The sequence below is a fragment of the Opisthorchis viverrini genome, assembly GCF_000715545.1.
Source record: "Opisthorchis viverrini unplaced genomic scaffold opera_v5_1, whole genome shotgun sequence".
In the NCBI taxonomy this organism is placed as follows: Eukaryota; Metazoa; Platyhelminthes; class Trematoda; order Opisthorchiida; family Opisthorchiidae; genus Opisthorchis; species Opisthorchis viverrini.
In genome coordinates this window covers 9,299,412-9,323,591 of record NW_008751657.1, presented here as the reverse complement: position 1 = coordinate 9,323,591, position 24,180 = coordinate 9,299,412, and the positions used below count along the sequence as shown (strand labels likewise).

At 44.4% G+C, this 24,180-nt stretch overlaps 2 protein-coding genes across 2 annotated transcripts in view; one reads left to right on the top strand and one right to left on the bottom strand.

The window, feature by feature from the left end:
• The window catches only part of T265_00163 (hypothetical protein), a gene marked incomplete at both ends in the record, with an annotated part of 37,613 nt that extends 31,236 nt beyond the window's left edge, over positions 1 to 6,377 (top strand). Inside the window, 3 exons of the mRNA XM_009163820.1 lie at positions 851 to 1,107; positions 2,055 to 2,420; positions 5,935 to 6,377. Of these exons, the coding sequence (XP_009162084.1) occupies positions 851 to 1,107; positions 2,055 to 2,420; positions 5,935 to 6,003 (692 nt within the window). The remainder of the gene's footprint in view (positions 1 to 850; positions 1,108 to 2,054; positions 2,421 to 5,934) is intronic.
• On the bottom strand, positions 3,676 to 22,316 carry T265_00164 (hypothetical protein; the record flags this gene model as incomplete). Its single annotated transcript, XM_009163821.1, has 5 exons — positions 3,676 to 3,886; positions 8,246 to 8,466; positions 11,101 to 11,435; positions 14,421 to 14,704; positions 22,078 to 22,316. The coding sequence occupies 5 exons, from the start codon at positions 22,314 to 22,316 to the stop codon at positions 3,676 to 3,678; spliced, it is 1,290 nt and encodes a 429-aa protein (XP_009162085.1).
• Positions 22,317 to 24,180: the final 1,864 nt, after the last annotated feature.

The following is a 24,180-nucleotide window of genomic DNA, read 5'->3' as shown; positions in this document are numbered from 1 at the left end:
CCTCTTTAAACATCGTATTGGCTCCGTCAAATATGATTACTTTCCTTCCGTGTTATATGCGTTCGTTCCTAGTACCCTCCCCCGGTCTCAAGTTGCCGTCCGTTATTGGCTAGACCGTGCAGCCAACAGTTGCACGACCAACAGATCGGTGGGTGTCCTACCACCTACGTATCCAGCTGTAGGATTCTTGTTGGTAGGTAAAATGCAGAAGTTCATTCCACACATATCTGTCACTGTACGACCAATTTGACGTGTTCTCGAAGAAAGGGACTTGGTTGTAGTAAATTAACCCATGATTGGGCTAACCAACCAACAAGGTCTTATTCGTCCATTGCTAGAACGGATCTGGCAAACCAAAAAGGAACGTGATTGATTCAGCTTTCTTTCACTTCATTTGAGCTTATTCACTACTTTCAGCAACATACTTTGACGAGCTGGTCTACAATGGGCGGTCACAATCGCTTTTAAGTCCTGTGACCATATGCTGCCGAGTGATTCCGGTTATCCCACCGGTTTCGAAGCCGATTCAGTTGCGCTTTTACCCGTACCGACCAATAATCAGAATATTGAGCAATGCAATACCACAGAAACACATTCCTGTTTCGGCTTCTCCGTGTCTGTGTAAGCTGTCTGCAGTTCACCTGATTTTCGGTTGAGACTACTGTTCTTGAGGAGTTCGACAAGCTATTTTACATTGAATAGTTTCTTTCCACCTTGTGGTTGAAGGTGATCCTGGTCTACTTTTAGTTTGCAGTTGGCTTGGTTCCTTTTTAACTGAGCTCCCTGAGAATTCCGCCGGCTTTTATCTTTTTTATCGAGTTACTTATGCCGTTGTTTCTCGTTTTTTTAGCATTCGATGGCTTCTCCCAATCGGCTGGAAAGCTGCTGGATTTTTCTTCGCTGAGCGCAAACTTATCTTCCGACAGCAAGCCTACTTGGGGTTCTCCATCAGCTGAGTCCAAGACACAGCAGAGTGTTTGGCCTAGCGCAACAACCCCCATGTTTGCAGCACATACAAAGAAACATGAGGTGGAGAATGGAACAGAGGAGTCCGGGGAACAAGATCCCCATTATGAACCCATTATCTCACTGCCAGAACTCGTTCAGGTATGCCGGTCTACCGATGTTTCCATTCTTTATTTCGTACGAACCTTGATAACACGCTGTGAAGCTTACCCGTATGTTGGTAGCTATACAATGCGAGTTTGGCAATTGGTCACACTTTCTCTCCATGTTTTTGCCGTACTAGGGATTACACAGACAGGTAAATATCCTATAGCATTTTCGTGAAAATATAATGGAACGACTTATAGAACTAAAGGACATAATGTATTGTATTAAAAGTTCGTCGTATTTTTCCCATTTACTCTGATGTTCTTATTTTAATTCATGTCTTACCTGTAACTTGTAAGATAACTAGCACAGTACGAATAACCTTATCGGGGCTGTCAAAGTTTTGTTCCCGACTTATCTTTTAGTAGCCAAAATAATTCAGATTTGAAATGGAAAATAGTATTCTATTTACGGCTGATGCACTGACTACAGCATTAGTAGCCAGTCTTACTCGTTCGCATTGTAGTAGCTTTTTGACTGATACAGGTTATCTTTTACGGGACAGCGGATGGCGCACATGTGTGCCCAGTCTCAAGGGAACAATGTCTTTCAATTGTACGAAGCAATTTTTGTGCCCCCCCCCTCGTGACACACATGTGCCTGTTAGCTCTGATAACAATTCAGTGCTGATTAGCCTTCTCGAATCGCGAAAACACTTAAATAAAGAAAAAACAAGAAAGATTATGGGCATTTCTCACGCCAATTTTCCGGGTCTGTTACATCTAAACAGCTTGTATATTGTAACGTTTTATAGCTCCCAATGGATCTTTTGTTCATTGTAAACACATTGAAATCCTGCAAAGATTTTTGGACTATTTGGGTCAGTTGCCGAATCAATCTTGGCGGTCCTGTACTTATTCTGTGCATATGTAGGCTTGCACTCTTGGTGTTATACTGAGCCAAGAACTTGAGTGGATTATTCTTCTGTAAATCCTTTCTAGACAAAATCCGGAGAGGAATCAGAACTGTGTCTATTCTTTGGGCGTTGTCGTGCCTACCGATTTGTGGATGGCGCTTGGAAAGAGCGAGGTGTGGGCAATATCAAAGTTCTAATCCAACCTCAGTCCGTTCCCAATGGATGTAAACTTGGGTCGAAGGAAATCGTGCCAAACGACGTTGATCTCGGTGTCGTTGACCGTTCTCGACTCCTGATGCGGCGTGACCAGGTGTTGAAACTTTGTATAAATCAGCTGATTGGATCGGACGTTCCAATGTTCAAGCCAATGGGTAACACTGGCTTGTGCTGGATTGGGGAAGATTACAGTGAAGGTTCAGCCGTTCGTGAAACCTTTGCGGTCCGCTTCAAGGTTGGTCACCACCTATGCTATTAACTTTAATTCAACTGATTTTGGTGTGCGGTCGGAGTTCTCGACCTGGGCAGTCAGTGTGCCTTTTGAGTTCATCTTGACCGATCGATTCCTTATGGCACGGGTAACCAGGTGGTATTAACGCCCTCGTAGTTACAGGCTAAAACGGGAGACACACCATCGTGAGGTGGTCTCTTTATGGTGTTTTTTGGAAGCGTGTCTCATCATCGGTAAGACCGTCAGCGTTGATATAACCCAGTTGACATGAGGAAATTTTTTACTTCCGGAATGAATCGTTCTGAATTTATTGTGTTGTGCACTGTATAACCTTGAGGTGCACGATGAGATCAGCCCACAGCGTCTTTCTACAGTGGCTACTCCGCTGTAGTGCTTATTCCCTATTGGTCCTATCAACTTTCTTTTTGACTTTTTTGTTGTAACAGCTGCAAAATGCCGCGCCCCGTTTAGCTACGTCAATCTTCCCGTAAACCCAGGTAGAACAGACAAACAGCGCGTTGAAAGCGCACATCGCCCTTCCGCACTTTACGTGTCCCGTTAGCGGGTGGTTTAGATGGGTTTCATCACGTACTTGCTTTACTGCGACGCCCATTTTTGTGTGTTCTGCATCCCCAAATGATCGTATGAATACCGCCGTAGATTTTAACTTCGGTAGCGCCTCCAAATCGCTGATAGCCTAATGGGTACCATTTGGCCGGTGTCTCTTATTGGACGATACTGGTTCATGTATGCTTAAGTTCACTCCCTTTTCGACCCATTCCTTCGTGACGTCATTGTCATCTCTGATTGGGAAGTTAGCGGCGATTCGGATAATTCATTGTCTTTGGATGAAACGGTTGGTGGGCCAAGTCGTTGGTTTGTTGGCTGACCTGAGCAATTCACTTGCAAACATTATATTACAGAACTGGGTGACATTGGTGCCTATGCGCGCTGACTCAGTTGCACCGTAATCACCGGACAGTGCTATGGAAAGTACGATGATCGTTTGCAACAAGGCATTGGGTTTACTCAGTTCCTGTGCTAGCGAAGGATTACTTGACCACAATCCTTGTTCACACACACTTTAGGGATGCGTCCGATTCTTTCGATCACTCGGTGCTCCTAACTGTACCTGCTCAACAGGGTGTCCCAGAAGTTTTTGGACAAAACCTGGTCTTTATATTCATATGCTTCTGTCTGAAGACTTTTCTACGAAATGCGTTGTCCGGCAAGAACGCTCACTCTCTTCACTCTTGTTCTACTTCATTATCAATGAAGCAGTGGATGAACGCTGCAAGTTCTTTCTGGTGAGAACCTTGCCGACCGGACGGCCGGATATGACATCGTCATTATCTTTGTAGACGGAAGCCAGACACAAGCTTTGTTGAGTACATTGGCCACCAGCAGACCATTTTTCGGCAAGCACTTTGAACCCAGAAAGTGGAATTTCATGCTTCAGAACATGCCGCCTGCGGTTCTAGGAGAAGCAGTCGAGGTTGTTGGGAACTATTCAAGCGTCAGTAGTTTTATTAGCTGAGACGAAAGCGTGTTATCCACACCTCCTTCAGAATGGCGTGTACTACGAGGTCGACAACGTATGACGTGGCAGAAACATGTGAAAGAGGTGTTGCTGGTGGACATTAGGGTCCAACCAATCATCTATCTGCTATCTTATTTAGTAAAGACACTGATTGTTTTCTAGGTCCGGTCTAAAAATGTGATTGCGGGGGAAACCAGTCGACCCATTCGTCCATATCTATCTTATCCTTAAAAGATTACATCGGCACTTTCCCAATCAGTTGTGAACCTCTGACAAAAATCTTTTGGAGGATGAAATTTCTAACCCCCTTCACCTTGGTGACATCTGCGGAGCACTAAAACAGCTGGCACCCTTTCAGCTTATGACCCAAATGAATGAGTGTAGCGGGTGTCTATCCCTGCACAATCGGGAAGCGTTATACACGTGAAACTATACCTTTTTGGACGTACCACTCGTACTTCCTGTTAAAAAGACCACGACTCTGCTCCGCCACACTCGTTGCTTACCTGGCATGCTACCGCAATAGTTTCCAGGTTTTAGCTCGACTCCATATACAAAGGCCGCAACAGGCAGTTGGCGAGGCTGATCAAAAGTCAGTCACCGTAGTTTTTGCTTTGCGTTACATGAAGCGGCTCGTAATGATTCGGCTTCCGATCTTCACACAATTGACTGTTGAGGTAACATATTGCAGTGCCTTCACACGATAATGATGTCCATAGTCATACTATCAGTAATCCAGTCACTTTGTTTAGAACGCAAGGCGAACCGCTTGCTCCCGGCAACTGCCTAATCAAGCCATTATAACTAATGATTAATGATTCACATGTTCAATAGCTTCTTATTAGGCGTGTAGGTTGATGAGGCTGCCAGTCAGTTGAACCAACGATAGAGCCACTATATTACATATTCTGTTATTGGTTCAGAGCATCGGGGTCATTTGACGTACCCGTAGATATGGGTTCCTCAAGTGTTCGTTTTTACCGAGTAGCAGTCGCACTTGTAGACAGCTTGAGCGGCTATCGTCCGCTCGGAAGTTGAGTGGACGTCACACATTGGTTCAAACTCGAGGAGACAAGCGTCTGGCGCCGTAGTTTTGATAGGTGATAAAAAGCAGGGAATGGGACGAATGCTCCATCACTGTGATAGTAAGACTGGCGACAATCCACGAAGGCGACGCTCACTTTGTATGAAAAACTTAACACAGATATTGAGGTACCTCTAATAGCAGACAAACGTGACTTGCCAGTGTTGCCATTTTAGATGACTACTCATGGCACAGTAAAATGAATTAGAAAGGCTTGGAAAGCCGTTAGAGAACTAGGACTTTTGGCACTAGCTTTGATGCAGGGCATTTGTTGTCCATTCAAAAGTGGAGTCAGTTTAAACTGTGCGATTTTCCCGATATTGTGGACGAGGGCTACCGGTACATCAAAGCGTCCTATCATTCACAACGATAAACTGAAAGACAATACTGCATCAACCTGCGCATTATGTTCAGTAGCAGCTATCGATGAGCGTTTTCCCTAAATAATTTGAAGTTATGATGACCTCTTTTATAATAAAAATTATGATACGATAACATTTCGAACCGCCTACGAATGTTCACTGTCAATATATGGTTTCTCAGCAACTGAAACTTATTTCGAACCGCCTACGAATGTTCACTGTCAATCAATATATGGTTTTCCAGCAACTGAAACTTATATACCTAATGAAGCGATACCCGTCGGCTGTAATAGCTTCTGAGCAGTAGTGTATAGCCATCTGCAGACGCCAGGCAATACAAACCTGTTTGCGTGCCAGGTTGTCAGGCGACCGATAATAAACTTCTGATGCTCTAGATCTCACCGTGCTCCCCCTACCCAGACCAACATTTTGACCGATCCTGACAGCGTACCCTCTCATGAGGGAACCACTATATTGTCACCTGTTGGTGACGAATATATCGGTTCTAGTCCGTTTTTGTTTCATTTTCAGGATGAAACAGAGCTTGCCAGTTTCAAGGCGGCAGTAACTCGTGCACGGAACCTGCTGAAGAAAATCTAACGATGTGCTTCAAAACTTCACTCAGATTAGTGGTAAGTACTTTGTTTCAATAAATGGGTTGTTGCCTGAATATTTTTCTTCATTCCGCCATTTTATTTGACGATGTCTTCTGCTTCACACTCCAGGTCAACTCAGTACCGGTTGCATGGTCGCCCTGTGTCGTGTCTGAACAGAACTCCTTCCAGGATCACTTTTCCCATTTTTGGTACATGACACTAACCCTATGTATTTTCCTATCAATTTTTCATCCGGTCATCCACGCACATGCATACTGCATCGCCATCACTCATTGGTCTTCTACATTGTGCGTGCTATGCGGCTTGTCTGTAGTACTGCTGATTACGTCCAAACCAAGATGTTATACTATGACGACAGTGGTTTCGTCCTTCGTTTTATGGGTCGCTCATCTAAGGCTAGCCCGAGTTGCAGTGAGCCCTTCCCCCAAGCTAGGAACCGTGGTTATTGCTGGGGCAAGCGAACAGTTGATCCCTCTGATTTCTATGCAAATATCCTCTCGGTTAGGTGTCCAACCTAACAGACAAAGATAATTTGAGACGGATTAACACTGGGTTGAGTATCTGCAACATCGGTTTTGCTATCGTCATGTTTCATCGTGACAACTAAACTATTCCTTCGGTGGTGCTGACAACCTACATGGTATCGCAATTTGTACAGCACGAGCGTGAATTATCCAGAAACATTACAAGAGTTTTCGCTCTGCGGTAAAGCCTTTGGTAAATAGGTCGTGATCCGGTCACGTTAGTTTCCATCTTGTGTCGCCTGTGGTGCGTGGATATAGTTAGCCAACGGTTCCATCCGTTGGAAACACCTGATTGCTGGGGGCGATTCAAGGTTAAACGCAGAATTTTGACCACTTCTCTGCACCCTCGTTTCCGTGATGTAGTGCTACTGAAAGCTACTGTCAATCCTGAATTTGTATTCTATCCTAATGGCGATGGCGCTATTAGGAGTTCAAGTCAGAAATCCTGGCGGACCATTTTTTTGTTTTGAGATGATGTTTTGTCCGTGGTAGACCATGGTGGATGACCACAAAATTCCTTCCTCGGAGTCAATACTGAACATTCAAACACAATCGCTTCAGGCGTTTCGCATGAGAATAGTCATATTAAGGAGTAAATGAACATTCCTTCACGGTCGTGTTATGCTTTGACTCGTTCGGATTCGATTCAATCGTTTCGTCATAATCATACATTAAGAATCCGTCTCTTGAAGCGTAACATGGGACACTCCAGGTGAATGGGAGAATAGCCCTTAAGAAACTAAACGGTGCTTGTTTGAAGCGAACTCCAAGGCTCTGGAATATTCACCTCTCAGGTGGTTATCTACTGCGATCTTTTTTGTTTATCAGTTCATAATTCATAGCCAGTCCGGATTGGATACTGATATTTTCTCCGTATCTCCAGTGTCTTTTTCAGTAAGGGAATAAGAATAGACATTCACGTTCACATCGTTCTTCGTGACCGGGTGGACGTTCGTCTCCTTCGTATTAACGAAACTTGCTTATGATGAATAGAATCAGGGCCAAGCGTTAATTGCTTGCCCGCTTTTCTCGCTATTACGTAGCTGACCTATTTAAATAAGGGAACAACAATCATAAAAAGCGATGGGGCCAATACGTTGACCCTTACAACCCAGTTTAATCCAAGAATTCTTAAGTCATGGTCTATTGCGTCAGCCGACTGAAAAGTCGTCCTTGCCTAGAGCCTTTCGCTAATAGAAGCTGATCGGACGCGCCAATTTCCCATTATAAGATCAACCCTCGAGGGCATGTTGTTCGACTTTTTGAAAGCTATGGCCTACAACTCGCAATTTTCGAACCAGATTATTAAGGTTTGTGGATAAATTTACTTCTGTCCGTAGTAGTTTCTTTTGCGTTTATTGTACTGAATGGCACTGCCTCGATACCGAACGTGGAGATCCCAAAGGAAAAGTCGAATGAATTCGCCATAAAAATTGTCTGCGGAATATGAACCCGTTGTGAGCAGTTGAGTTTGAGCGTATTGAAGGAATTGCAAATTGGAAAGAGTACAGTGATGTCACTGCTAAATTAGAAACATATCTGTATAAAGTATTTGAAGAAACCAGTATGGCTGCAATAAGCCTCCAAATGTTCGTGAAGAAGATAGCGTCCTCTGGGTGAAATCGACCTGGAAATTTGTTGGCTTAGGGTGACGTTGAATTGGCGGTTGATACGTGGAGACTCTGATGAATCTCGACTAACCGAGAAACGAGCAACTCCTCGAGTTCCACGGTCGTTTGCCCTTCGTTCGATTTCGGGACTTGGATATGTTCACGAACACATTTCTGTGGGTCACACAAACGATGGACCAACCAAACCTCTTCAAATCGAGTCTCCAGCTGATTGGCTACTACCAAATGGGACTCAGCATTCACAATTCGAGACTCAGCGACGGATAAGAGATGACTGCGATCCGTTTCGAGCTGAGTGAAAAAGGAATAAAGTTTAACATATGAAAGATACCACGGTTTCTAACGAATAACGTCACAATAGCCGGAACGCCTGCAGTTAGTACTTAATGGCCACACTCAGTTGTTGCTGTTGTTTACATAGACCTTTGTGGTATTGGATATCTGGTTAATTCAGCAATGGTCGCCGGGCATCCCAGTGCAAAAATACTAGAAGGGTGTAGAGCACATGTTCAGTATTTTCTATCATCAAATTTGAAACGCGGTGCGGTGCAGTTTTTAATCAAGAAAAATCAACAGGGTTAGGTTAAATCTGAAATGGAATGCCCAGCCCGGCCAAAACCCATGTAATACAATCAGGCCCGTTCTCAGAACACCCACACGTGCTAAGAGAAGTCAAAAACTGCACCCACTTTGAGTGAAGTGCTACGAGGCTGAAGGCCCAATATGCGGCTCAAATTCATCGATTTTTCCCTTGCCTACAACACTATCTACACTGACGCTTCTTGCTCTGCTGGTTCTCCACCTGCTTTAAAACTCGACCAAACTGGTAGCCTGCCATCTTCGGCTTCTGCAGCCAGCCCACCAGTGTGTCTAACCCTAAGTGAACAATGGAGGCAGAGATATAGTTCCACTATCCAGATCTTGAGAGCAATTGATTCGACATGAAGCACCCGTGCTTTTCAAGTTCGACACAATATAAGCTAACTACGTGGAGCATGCACAACGAAAGAAAGATCTAGCCAGTTCCGAAGTTATTGTGTCCACCATTTCGGTGAATTGTAAAGGCACTAGAGTCCTAATAGAGCTGAGCGGATAACATACCGTTATCCTAACAAAGCGCGTTTGTGATCCAGAAAGAAGCGGTGACTATGTGATTTGGAACTTATGCAGGAAACTTTGGAGTCATTGAAGACACTCAAGAGAGAGAGTTGAGGGCTTATATCCGTTTGACATCCGACGGCACAATCAACCATGTTTTCTGCGTTTGAAAACAATCACGTTTTACTATTCTCCCAAAGTCGCTCGTTTAGTCCTCGGGCTGAAGTTGTGTTGAACGCAAATCTCGCGCCTATGCAAAGTTAGGAATCAGAGCTGACCATTCACAGCTGGGTCAACTGTTGGTTGTGTAGGGCTCATATAGGCAGATCCTGGTGGCAGCCGAAATGTGAATTCGAGTCTACCGATGTAGCAATACATCATACCCAGTACAGCCCCTAGCACAACATCGGAAGCCAGCGAATCATGGCAATACTAGAGAAGCGGTCGCACTATGGAATAGCTTAACACGTCCAAGCGACAAGAATGACCAAAGGGTTGTACTGGAGCGTATGTTACAGAGGAGGTTAGATAAAATCGATACTGAAGCATACCGAACGCAATATCTCATTATGACAATCAAAAGATGCCATGTATCCTCGCGCTAGTGCACTGAAGTGCATCTTCAAAGCGTGCCAACAACCTTCGTGAGCAGTAGTTCCAGAAGTATAGACGCCGTAATGGTGGGTTCAACGCGGTGCTAGTTCACGTGTATATTAAATAACGCTCATATTCATTACTGAAAGAATGAGTAGACCAGACAAGCTAGAACGGATGTGATAGCATATTACCCGGAAGTTGAATGCAGAGAGGCGACCACTTGGTCAACACGAGTCACAAAGGGAAGCTGTTGGAACTCAGGGAGTTCGCTGTAGGAAGTAAGGTGGCTAGTTTATCAACAAATGACCAAAGAATTTATAGCGCACCGTAGTCCTTGGCGATTAAGGAGAAGTTCTGACACGCGTGTGTATTAACCGTTTTTTTCTCGGTTTCAGCCTCCCAAGCACCACCGAAGGTGCATTACGTGTAATAAGTCCCGAAATCAGGTCAAAAACGCTTGTACAGAACGTCCTACAAAATGCATGCTGCGACAATATTCTGGAAATACTGACGCCTGGATGCGCCACTGGCATCTGGTATCCGGCGGGTGCTGGGTCATGGTTGGCTACTGGGTCCAGGCTTTCGACCAATCAGAGTTCGCCTTGATGCCGGACCGGCCAGCGGCCCGAAATTTTAGCCAATCTTGTGCGGGATAAGCTTCTCGGCCGTAGCAGCGCCTAATTGCGAGCGGTAAAGCGGTCTATGTGGAATTCCGGCTAAGAGCGTGTCAGTCGACCGACGCAACCAGGACAATTCCTGGATCGTCGTTCGAGGCGTCGGGTAGACCAGTCACATCGCTCAATCGTGAAAACGTTAGGCTATGCAAACGTGAAAATTCAGGTGTAAGCGTGCGCCGCTGGGGTATTGGTAACGCGCTCGCGTTGGATGTCCGATGTACGGAGTTTAAACCACGGCATGGCTGATGAGCTGTAATAAGAACAAAACTCGAGTCAACTATATCCCGCTGTCGTCTAGGCACAACAAAATAACTGCGCCAGGGCAGGGATGGTTGTTCTAAAGAGAGTGAAATGAACATGAATTCTGTGAATCCAGCAAACACCATTCGCAAGCGTATCTCGTACGAATGGCGTTCGTCAAATCAGTCGTATTTTTGAGGAAAGTAGGGATTTCTACTGGTGAGAAGCACCGAATTGAAAGGTTATACTCACCTGAAGGTAGGTAAATGTGCTATATTAGTTGTAAACTTACAAACGCGTGATCGTCACTTACTTTAAAACTAACCACAAATGCTCCAGATGCCCATTTGAGTATAAGCGGTGGCAGGAGTTTCGGCACACTCTCAAGATGTATCGTAAGACCTGAACCATCGAGGCACAAAGTCGACGGCTTGGAGTTGTCTCCGCTTGCCGAAGAAGGGATTTTGTGTTCCGACCGTTGTGCGAGGGGAAGATAAAAATCGGATACAGCAGCCGCCAGATAACAACACAGCGAACGTTTGTATCTTGACTCGTTTTTAACGAACTGCATCAGTCTTTTGGAAATCACATACAGTCCGACAACATAGTCCTCGACTGTTTCGAAGGTTAGTGTCAACAACCCTCGTTCTAAAATAAATACATGCTCTCGATTTAGATCATTATAGAGATGAGGATTTTTGGTAAACACTCAGCTGTTTTAGGTAAAAAGGACCAAATTATAGCACAACTAAAAACAGATGCAATCCTATATAATCACCAACTGTTAGGTGGCTTAATATTGCGTCACGGAGAGGAGCATGGTTGAGCGCATCTGTCAGGTAATCGGAGTGTCGCTTTCAATTCCACCCGTGATGAGTCGCGAATCAGATCTGATTAGCATGTTTCTTACTGGTCAGATCCAATAATAAACTGCCTTATGGGCGCTAGAAAGACAGAATTCAAGCTTGGTGAATAAGCTTAAATAAACAATCACATAAACAACGGAGGTTCTTGCAAATATCTGGATCCACAGAGTATTCCTTTATTCAAGCAAGAAAGAAGGCAGCGTGTTTTGATATCGTCACGTAAAGGCGACGTGTACCGCAGATCCATTCTCGATGAAAAAGAAGCACAACTATCGTTTGAACCCAAACTCTGGCGATTGGTTGTTTCACCTTCAAGGCATAGATGGCTGACCGGTGAGGTTGTCTAAATTGCATACTACGGGGTGACTCTGTATCGCAGGGTTCACTGAATAATGATTGCACGATGAACTAGTTGAGAATTAGATATCCAACATCCATTTTATACTCTTGTGGTTGACGTCTAGGGTCGTGCTTCAGAGAGGAACGAGAAACGGGCTCGATTGGGCTACCCAGGCTGCGGTTCTTTGTATGTTTCCTCTCATGATCAAAACTACGAATCAGCTAGAAAGCCAGGGTGACAGTAACGTATACCTATTCACAAACCGCTAGATTGGTTGGCAATAATAGCAATCACGCCATTGATGTGTCGCAACGACGCATTAGGACACAAGACTTCTATAGTCCAGTTGTGTAACAGGAATCATCCGACCCAAGAGATTGCAGGAATATTATAGGTTTGATGCACAGAAGTATGGTCAATATATATTTGTCCAATGAAACCCCGCATTTCATGTATCCGTTTAGTGGTAGAAAGCCTGAAATAGACCGCACTCAGGGTATCTTCAAAATCAAACGGCTTTGAGATACCTCTCTAATCAGCACTTGAACGAGATTTCTTTGACGATTGGTGCACACTAAATACAATTCCACCGGAAGAAGTTATTGAAGATCAGAGTACCATGTCATCAGTGGGATTAACCCAACGTCTTTTGCAAAACTCATCTGTAGCCTCCTTCGCGCAGCCGTCATTACTCGTCCTCGAGTCCTTCGCTGATACACAGATCACGGTGGAAAACAAAGAGAAACAGTGGTTGGGGATGCGTAGTACATGTCGCAACCGCCTTTGTTGCCCCACTGATTCTGCTTCGTTACCAAGCACTCAATTAAGCACAACTTCTTCTAGTATACGCCCCACCCATCTTACTTTTACCATGCTACCAAGGCACTATTGATCACGATGTTTAAGGTCTTCAGGTATCAGGGGACAAATTTCGCAACCCTGAAGTAAGATTGCTCTTGCAGTGGCTTTGCGCACCCGATCTTTCAATTTCAGTGAAGTTCAACCTTGTCAAATTTTTATCAGCCTTTGTTAATGAATTCACCAACTCCATTCGTCGCGGCTATGCAGCTGCTAAGATATATAAACCAAAAGAATACTTTGGAGCAAAATTTTGCACCAGAATGCGTTGGTGAATTATAGAACACTAAGGGAGGGATTAGTATTTCGGATGGTGCCAGGTGATTTGGAGGTAGGTGGTCGGACAGTAGAGAATCGGATGCTTACGGATGCCTAATCAAACAATCCTTAACTGAGCGCTACACAAACACCCATGCAAACCGATGGAGCTGCGGGATCACGCGGATTCAGATGCTGACAATGTCTAGGTGGTGAACAAAACGTCAGTGCTTGCAAATGCAGCAGACTATGAATACAGTATACAGAGTGCGCGCAATAGCAGTTTGTTGGCGAATTTGCTCGGTAGTTCGCACGTTAAGGGCTGCAACAAAGACCTCATAGCGAGTTTCGAATGGCGGATACAGGTGTGACTGGCCACTTTTTCTGGGCACCAAACGGACGGGCTTAAATCGGAACCGATAGAAGAGCAGTTACTAAGCCATTTAGGGGGAGAGTTAAGATATAACAATGAGGAAGGATGGAAGGTATCAGCACTCGCGTTTTCGCTTATTCGCTCTTCTTTATGCAGTGTCAATTATAGTAACTACTCTCTGCAATCCACAGCTATCCACCCATATCTCTGCCGATCAACTGCGACTGAAATTACGGTAGCCATTCCCACTGCACAATATGTACAAGGTGATTACAGCTGAGGATGATGATGCATGCAGTAAGTAAGGTGACCCGGCCTATGTGGGTGTGTTTTTTCTTCCTGTGTTATGTCACGTCTCTTGTTTGTTGTGTTTCTTCTTGTGTTTTTCTTCATACCAATTAGTTTCGACTGTAGACGTACGTAAGACTGTTGAGGGGGCGTGGCTTGAGACTCATGTCGCCCAGGAAAGGACGCTTCTAATGGGAGCGCGATTTTAATGAGTCTTGAGGGGTAATCACCATAAACTTCAGCTTCACATCATTCAGCTGAATTTACCGAATGAATAAGTTGATGAAGTGTAACAATCCCGGACACGGACAATTTGTCAGGGTTCAGATATGACTAAGACGATCATACGCTCATCAAGAAAAAAACGCTCCCAGTCGGTTTCATGGGTGTTTTCTCCAAAGGAGAATCCTATTACTGATACTAGACCAGCCTAACCATGCAGTAATCGGGTCTCTTAATCAATAAACAATGCAACGAAATAACAACATGCGTGAGATCGACAACTTCCTCAAATACTCATCAGGGGAGCAAACACTCGATTATGTGAATGTACGGGTGATTGTGAAAAAACCGCCTGATTGGCGCATGCTCTTGAAAGAATCAAGGTACAGTACGAACAATTCACCAGGGTGTTCTGATAGCTGATTTACTGTATTTGCTGTATGCCGTCAGTACTGGGAGTAAATAGCCCAGGGCCGCTTGCGAGACTGATACATCAGTTCCATTCGAGTTCAATTGAAACCAGTCGAGATAGTTGATGCAGTGATGCTGATCCATTGTTAACTGGTTTTCTATTCTCTCCATTGTGTCCAAAGAGAGACAATTCTTCAGGGTGCGTAAGTAAGGCAGCAATGAGCCACGACGATGGAAAAACACAACCGCGTACCCATGGCGCAGAAAGTACTCCGTTGAACTTGCACCACGAGAGCCAGTGCTAAAAAGCACAAATCACAGGATAGGGGTTTACACAAACGTAGTCTCACGCAAGTGAGATTCGGTACCAGAAAAATGAGGCCCACACAACAACTCTCAGTAGTTTTTCTAAATTATGGATGACAAGCGAGACCAACTGTTGACAGACGGAGAACTTTCAAAATTTTAAACTTTCTTAGTGAACAGATTGAAAACCTGAGTATACTGGTCGACCACAATACTGAGCAGGTGGTAAGGATATTTTTGGGTTTTTGTAAAGACAGGCCAAACTACGGTGAAAGGCCGCAGTAGGATGCGGACAAGCCGTCTGAGTGGCTGAAGAGTTGGGGTAAAGGGAGGGAAAAGGCTACTTTCTAAAATTATTTCTTGTGCTTGCAGCAGTGGAGTCAAACCATTTTCCGACGACACTAAGCTCGGGAATAGAGCAGTCGTTGGGAGAACTTTCAGCAAAGCTGACCACGTTCAATTACAGTAGCACATGCCAAACGCGACCGATTTTCTACCGGGCGTCAAAATACCTATTTCTGTCGCATCAAACGAGTCGAGTGAAGGAGGTGCATATGTTTGACACAGGAGGACCTGTCACAAGTGAGGAACAACTAAGAAAATATGAAGCTGTTCGAACATAGCCGACTTCGAAAATAGTGGGGATGACCAAATTGTTGTCAGAATTACTGGCATTACGCTTCGGAATGATTAAAACATTGGAGTCATCCCACGACGACTAGATACCAAATGACTTTCGAGGTCATCCACGTAAGACCCATCAACAGACTGACACAGTTCAGCTCTTGAACTGGGTCGCAGGCCTGCAAACGTCCCTCTACCTTAGCAAATATACACTCAACTTGAAACTTATTAGGTCTTTCGAGAGAGTCACCTGGAACTCAGCTGAATATCTCGTTTTGATGTTTCCAGGCAACTGAATGTGCTGCACCGCCTCGTCTTCCAGTCGCTACGATGTTCGAGATATCGCGATACATACATATATTTTGTAATGCACTACTCATAAGGTTGCTGAAAACTCCTCGACAGCCCACGACCGGTTTCGCCGTTGTTGGGGGGGGGGGCTCATCAGGTACGCGCAGTCCCCCAGTTCCCGTCAACCTTATGTTCTACCTGAAACTAAATTGCACAAGATTGGCGAATATACGCTCATCCGCAAACTAATTTGGTTTTTCGAGAGACTCATCTGGAACCCAGCTGAATCTCTCGGTTCTGATGTCCCACTACCTTCTTTATCTCTCGCGCACACAATTTCAAAAGATAAATAATAAAATAAATAATTTCAAAATAAATTCGTAATCGTATCGCGAACCCCATTCGCCAACTCGACCGTTTGTGAACTGTTTTCAAATGAAACACGAATCTCACCCATATCCGTTCGCAAAATGTTGTGTTTGATGTGGCGATAGAGTTGGCACTTTATTCATTCCTGCCTGTCTTGTTCTTTTCAGTCGTAAGTACCTGAATACCAGATTTGCAAATTTCCCGGCTGAAGCTTGGTATAGACTGTTTTGATAATATTCTTGTTGTGCTTGACGAACACCGAACGCTCACCCTAGCTTTTCCGTCAAACATCAACTGTGGATAGTGCTCAAATTAGTCTTCCCCCATCCCAGAACTCTGTGTTGTCTGCAAATTTACTGTCTATAATTTCAAATGGATCTAGCTCTTCCTCTAATGGGGATCATACAGATGGCGAGGTTTATTTACGTTTGCTCATCACTTTCACTATCCGTCTAAGTAAACGGTAGCCTTGCTGAAATATAGGATGTCTTTATTACTACGCCTTTGATACCTCGTCTCATTCCCCCTTCAAAAATCCACACCACTCACTCCGTATTTTTGAGCAACATACATGTATAGGGCTAGTTCTACTTATGCGTTCTTATCGCTTGAAATGCTGCTGACCGGCCTTAGTTACTATTCGGAAATTCGAGACCATCATTTGGGACTGTATGATTATACTTCTTCAAACTGCAAAAACAAGCACCTCTTGAATAGTCTGGCCACTTGTGTCAGTGTGGTCAGGAGGAATCATTGAACGTATAAGTAGTGGCGGATGCGCGGTTTGTCATCAGCACCTAGTGAACAGATTGACGTCCGGAGGGTTGTAATCCCCAACGACTAAATACACCAGCAGATAGGTGACCAACTGTAGAACGTACCGTCAGAAACGTGATGATTCTAAAATCTAGTCAAAAGGGTCACTTATGCCTTTTGCACTTCCTCCTTTGCTCCCATATTCTGTTCCACTGGAAATCCCGAATATCTTCCAACAAAATTGAGAACATTCACCAGACGTTTCGCCAACTTGTGCCCCTGTATCGCCCTCAACTAATTACTCTTCGGCGCCCGTAACCAACAGGAATATTTACCGTTCTTTATTAGATCCTGGCACCTTGAAAACACTGGCCTTAAATGATACCCCCACCTGAGGACTTGCGAAACTGTGCAACAGAACTTGTCTCAATTATGAAATATAAATATATGAAAATATCTTTAGGAGTGGTCAGTATGGAAAGTGGCTGTTTTATGTCTGATGTAACCTTGAAACTTCGGTGAGGGAGGGGATGTAACCGAAGACACGCATTTTTTGTTGCATTACACCGCGCTACTCAGTGGCAACTAATCCCGCCTATTTGGCGTGGCTGAATTTACATGCGTGTGAACACTAGGTAAGGCAGCTACCTAAAGCAATCATCTAGACGCTGCTTGAAGCACAGATAGTAACGCGAGTAATGAATTGGACACAAGTTCGACTCTAGCGCCCAATTTACTATACCCTTGCAGCAGGATAAGACCAAGGATGACAGGCGAATAGAATCGTGAAACCCGACGATTTAATGTCCAGGAACCCTCGATGACACAATATCCAGCGTAGAAACGACAGCGCGAAAAATGAACAGATTTCACAAAAGGCTCGAAAGTACCCTTCGAATCAAGGTGTCAAGAAGCCGGCTTACATCCTCCCTCAAGTGGACCCGTTGGTAAATTGACGTCCATTGTAGAGACTCGTGCAAGAAATTGGAGTAAATACTCAAATGAATGCAAGGAACTTCAAGAAAAAAAATCCTCCACATGAAACACTTCGTCCCGTTCTAACAAGAACAGTACTATCGGTCGAGTTTTATCAGGAAGGTCAGATTCCTGAAAGCAACTTCTGAACGCACGGAACCCACTACTCCACCAAAAGCTCAACTGGAAAGCCGGCAAGCATCCAGGCCAGTCAATCATTCGATCAATTCAGTAAAACCTGATGAGCGTTATCTGAGNTAAAACGATTAAGTTAAAACTACAGTAGGTGTGCAACGCGCATGGATGAGCGCATTCAGCCCTGTAATTCCGACCCATGGGACTGTGGCCAAGGGTGTTAACGGATTATAGAGTGAATTCGAGTAGTGAATGCAAAGTTGCTAAAGTAGCTTAATTCTAATGATAATTGAACGGTTTATATCAGGAAGGTCAGATTCCTGAAATCAACTTCTGAACGCCCGGAACCTACTGCTCCACCAAAAGCTCAACTGGAAAGCCGGCAAGCATCCAGGCCAGTCAATCATTCGATCAATTCAGTAAAACCTGATGAGCGTTATCTGAGCCACAGAAGCACGACCGAATGTGATTAGCGTTCAGGCTTTTCACAGAGGCACGACCGATGTTGGTGGGTGCTCACTAACGCCTATCAGACAGCCTGGATCAATGTCAGAAAGTCCCCTTTAAATAGCGTGGGGCCGTTGTAACTTTTGCACTCGCTCTCGCTCTCACTCACTCGCTTGTTCGGAATACAGCTGTTGTGTTCCCTTCTGTGAGTCTTTTCTCCCCGACACTAGGCACTGGAGCGGGTCAGCAGCAGATTGACGAATCAGAAGATATAACAAGTTTAGAATGTCACTAAACGTACACGTTCAGGTAGGGTGGATTGCCTGCGGTCAGGTCGTCAATCAGGGTCACAGGATTTTATCGACTGACCCCGTGATTCCCCTTGAATAAAATTGACTGAAAATCGATCGACTGATGCAACGTGAGTTCGTGGCTGGTCGAGCTTACTGAGTCTCGTGGCGCAAAATCCTGACAACAAGCACCTAAGGTGGCCAGTTCAAGTTTGCAACAAGGATAATTGCACTTTTAGGATAGGCGAAGACGTATTTCATATTAGGGTTAGTGGCAAGAAAATTCTCACTGGACTTGGAGGGTTTAGATTCCCTATAAAGCTGCCTCGGAGTGAGCCCCATGAACCGCAGGATTTCCAAATAATAAACTGGATTTCACTTCCTATGGTTGAAAAGGGCAGAACAATTTTACATATGCGCTCAGTGAGGTCCCTGACAGGGTTTGAATACAACTTCCCTTGGTGTTTATTGGGTGGCTGCTGTTGTATTTCAGTATTTGATTCGAATTTGTCGCTTTATGGTTTTCAGAGTCTCATCCACCTTTCTGTTCAGCGAAACATCCAAAATGGTAGTCAGTTGTTCCTTTACATTGTAAATTTAATATGTGCGACCGTAGTACTGAGCAGTTAGTGCTCATTATGCACTGAATTTCGTTTGATGATAACAAAAGTGACGTCTACGTAGCGGATCCATAGCTTTGGGTTGATGAATGGTAGTACCGCGCAGTCTGATGTCTGCATTACAGCCTCAGCAATTAGAGATTCGATTGGAGTCTCTTTCAGCTGTTGATATATTGGCTCATCAAAGCTAAAGTATGTATCCATGCGAAAGTCTAACAGCTTGCACACACTTTCGGGTCTCATGGTTCCTGTCGTGTTTGGATTGTTCCGAAGCAGTTCCGCTACTTCAAAAAATACTCTCATTCACACATAAATTGTGTTTTGACAGATTGCTCAACTGAATCCAACTGAATCCTTTATTTAAGACGTCGAAGAGCTTTCAGAAACCCTATGAGTAGTGTGTAACATGTGGACAACAGTTCCGGTATTGTTCCTGTGGCAAGCACGTGATTGACTGAAGTGAACAGTAAAGAGGCATCAAATGAAACAGTGATTTTTTCATCCATATTGGCGTTCCACAGTTTGCTCAGAGTCCGATTGTGTGTTTCGATTCAGAAATTAAGTGCTCGAATCTTCTCCAAAAGGTCTTTTACTAGTTAGTAAGGTAGAGCCCCTGACACAAAGTGGAACTCCATCTTTGTGTACATTGGAATTGCGCAATGTTGGTATCATATTTCATTCTCCAGCGTTCCTAGCTGGTTATCTCGTGTGGTGCTTGCAGTTTCCTGAGTATCGTGTTGATTGGATTGATGAGGTTTGACGTTGGGTCATGATTGATTGAAAACATCACAAACGAGAGATTCAGCTAGGCTCCGGGTGAGACCATCGAAAAACCAAATTAGTTTGCCAGTGAGTGTATATTCACCAATCTCGTGCAATTTGGTTTCAAGTAGAACATAAGGTTGACAGAGACTCGTGGACTGTGCCTACCTGATGAGCCCCCCCGGAAGGGTGAAACCGGTCGTGGGTTGTCGAGGTGTTTTCAGCAACCTTGTGAGTAGTGCATTACAAAAAATACATACGTATAGCGATATCTCGAATATCGAGGCGGCCTAGTGCAGCACATTCAGTTGCCTGGAAACATCAAGACCGAGAGATTCAGCTGGGTTCCAGGTGAGTCTCTCGAAAAACCAAATAAGTTTGTAAATGAGCGTATTTCCCATGATTGGTTGACTTGTAGGTGGTCGCGTTAGTTAGCGGTCGTTTGGTATTTTCAGTGTAGTCGGGCTTGCTATCATCACTGTGATGCACCATTTGCCTACTAGTAGTATTATTGTCGTTTCATCCTTTTGTAGATTTCTGAATGCGTCTCGCTCTTGATTGGTGATCAGTTGCATGTTTCTATCGCGTGTGATCATCGGTAGAATTTTCTCTCGGATCTGTTGTTGGACCACTTCAAACATTTCGTTTGATTTCAAGGTGTGTTTTAAAATTGGTTGGATAATTTTTGCGGGATGCGTCTTCGAGTTTGAAGTTTAGTCTTTTGATTAGAAGTTCTTGTTCAGCTGTGATGAGTTTGCGGCCAAATAAGTTTTTCATCCAACGCTAGTGTCCGAGTCAAAAATGTCAGCGAATTCTACTGTCAACACAGTCGTTGTTGCCCACCTCAAGGAATGATTGCACAACGGTCAGCTTTATCGCGATGCAAATATTCTGAAAAGCAGGGTTCTGGGACTCAGGAAGGTAGCGTGTGATTTAGGCTCACGAATTTAGTTGTGACAAAATGACAAAACGTTTCAGGTTAGTTATGGTCTGTAAACAAACCTACAGACACATCGAAATACAGATACTGTGTCATGGTTCTGGTGATTATCAGTCATGGCAATATTCTCTGATTCTGCTACCCCACAACAACGGTCTGAATCGGTTCGAGGAGTAATTAGAGTATACCTTGCGGCATATCTTTATAATCTATTGTCAGAATACACCAGTTCATCGGCGAGTCAGCAACCCCCAATGATAGGTGATATTCGATGAACTCCGCCATTTACACGTGTAGTGTCCGTTTGAGAAGCCTCTTTGGCCCTACTGAACTGATCTTAGAGTCGATTATTAGAATACCTTCAGTTGAAAATACTACCTAAAGGCTAAGCTTCCTTTGTCGGTAGACCCTATTGAGAGGGTATTGCGGTACATGGTGTTTGATCGACCGGTATTATCCAAGCTCTACACTTACATAGCGGGCGCAATTCAGCCTAGAAATACAACGGGCCATAGCAGGGTTACTGGCGAAAGTTTGGACTTTTTGTGCAACTTTGCGAGGAAAACGGTAGAGTTTAATGCCATGTCAACCATCAACGAATACGAAATAGTTGCTATGACCTAGGATATCCGTAAAAGCTGCAACAAAAGATCGCGTAACCGCATTCTAATCCATTGGACTAGCACACCTGGACTTTGATCATTGATGTTACTTTCCTGTCCGATCAAATGTCACACAGTTGCCGCTCCTTCGTTGCATTTACGGAGCCCATCCTTTCTTTGGTGCCACCGACCGACAGTCGCTACTACTCAATTAGAGTAGGCGATCATAACCAAATCAGGAAGGAGAGTTGTAGCAACAGAAATCGAGTAGCAACAATAATGTGTGAGATAAGTTCACTTGTACATTAAGTTGGTGCCAACGCAGAACTCAACTGAATCTCTCGTTTAAGGCTATCCGGGTTCTAAACAATCTTATAAGTAGCGTGTTGAGTCCAGAGAACTACGCGAACATTTGGGCGCTGAGAAATAGCTATCATGAAATGAAGCAGTGACATCTGTGGATGGTGTATGAAGAGGTGCTGGTTTCCACGATCAATGACAGATACCGAGACAAGCAAATCATTGATGAAGACGACAACGGTAAAGTTATCACATACCTGAAATTGTCAATAAATCTAACAATGCGGCGCTCCAAAGGAGCGATTGTTCCGCCGGACGTAACAAATGCGATATTTCTTATGGATGCAATGTCATTGATCAAATGCAACCACTCTTCGAGGTTTTGCTCCAACCGAGAGGTGTTCACCGTAGACTCGACGGAAAGGCTTTCAAGCCAAGATTCTATTTCGGCAAAAGTTTGCTCCGAATCATTGGATCTGTTGTGGTTTTCAGCCATAAGGCAAGCTAAAGTGGAAGTCCAATAGAAATGAGAATGAAACAACAGGTCACATGTCGGAACCATTGAAAATAGTGATACACCATATGGTGAACATTCGCTCGCTTCCGGATTTACCTTACGCAACGAACTATGCTGATGGAGCATCGCGAACAATGGTTATGCCCTATGGGGTTTGCGCGGGACCACATGTGCATCTAACCGAACTCAGTACTCAATATGAATCCGAAGAAAAAACGGGGGTGAACAGCAGTTCTGAGGCCATCAGTATACCCCATTGATGGTCATAATCGTCAATTCAATTGAGTGCACCTGAACAGTTGAACCCTACAGAGCATGCTAAGGGACATTTGACGGCTCGCACCACATATGACTAGTGCAAGTTATTATCCAGCTTGGTCTGTTCATAGAAAATCATTTCTAAAGCTGCTGGGGTTTAGCATTCCGGAATAGCCAGGGCAACAAGGCGAAATTTTGCTAACACAGATGAAAACATCCTAGGGGTTGAACCCAGTAGTGTCCCTTTCGGATAGACTGGAGACCTGCATTGCTAATGAGCGAGACTTTGAATATACCTGCATAGCATTCTGTGGTAATTCAGAAGCGCTGTCACTTCCGAATCGTATCTAAATGTAGACAACCATCTTTGGGATTGAAGAAGACAGTGATTCCGAAGCAAGCAAGTGGATACTCACGTCTCTAATTGGAAAAATCTTCAATGCTGATCAGTTAGGAAATCATTTCAACAGTGATCAGCTTCACAATACAAACACCAAGTCTAACTTGCGGTCCACGACTCTTCCATGAGAATACGTCCCTCCGTTTGCGAATGTTCCGCAAGCTAGGTCCATCGGATAATTCAGCATTCATCTTCCACTGAGTCGTTCAGCTTGATGTATCAAGCTCCATCAAATCGTCCCAAAGCCTTTAGACAAAACGCGCTCGCAACAGTAGAGGCGATAGCCATTCGACTACACCAGCCAGCGTTGTCAACAAAAGCGTCATTTGAAAGCGTTGATCCATCCTTAGCCACCCAACCACAGCAAATAATCAACCCCAGTTGAGGGTCCTAAATATCACCTTTTGTGCCACCCCCTCACCGCCTAATTGCACTTTAACGGAAGCACTGTGCTCCATTTATGACGTTATGGAAAACAATCGTTCAGATGGTATAGTGTGTTTTACCAAGGCAGATATTGAGCTTTATTTGGAAGAGCCAAAGGTCTGTCACAGTAGCCCTCATGATGTGCTAACCACTTGAATACTTGGTTGGTGAACGATAGAGTGGTCGAGTAGATGAGAGTACCCGCTGCATGGATGTGCTCTTCTAGTAGTGTTGCTGATAAAGGCGAAATCTCATATGGGTGAGGGCAAACGCGTGAAGAAATCGGACACCACTGGTGTTCACGGTCCGTGAACCACGGTGGCCGAGAACGGAATGATATGGACCGATACATCCATTGAAGTCCCCCGGCAAGAGAATCTTGTCAGTTTTCAGAAATGATCGAAGGAGAGCATCAGCTCCAATGTAGGGCTCCTTTATGCGATCCGCTATTGAGCATAGTCTTGCGAAGTACACAGTGATCGCAGTCACAGTTTCGGCACGTGAATCTAAGTTGTAGTGAACCAACACTGGGATTGACTCCTTAGGGTTCTGAGTCGAGCATTTTTAGTGCATTCGGACAGAGCAAAACGGGTGTCATGATTCAGTCTCTGCCAATCACGTAACCGATCTGGCAGAATGTATATCTGGAACTACTTTCTTGAAGACTTCTTTAGTCAGCCAACCGCCCTTCTCTTAGGACCGGAGCTTTAATTTCGTATCCTTTCAGTTTCACTATATATATATATATATATATATATA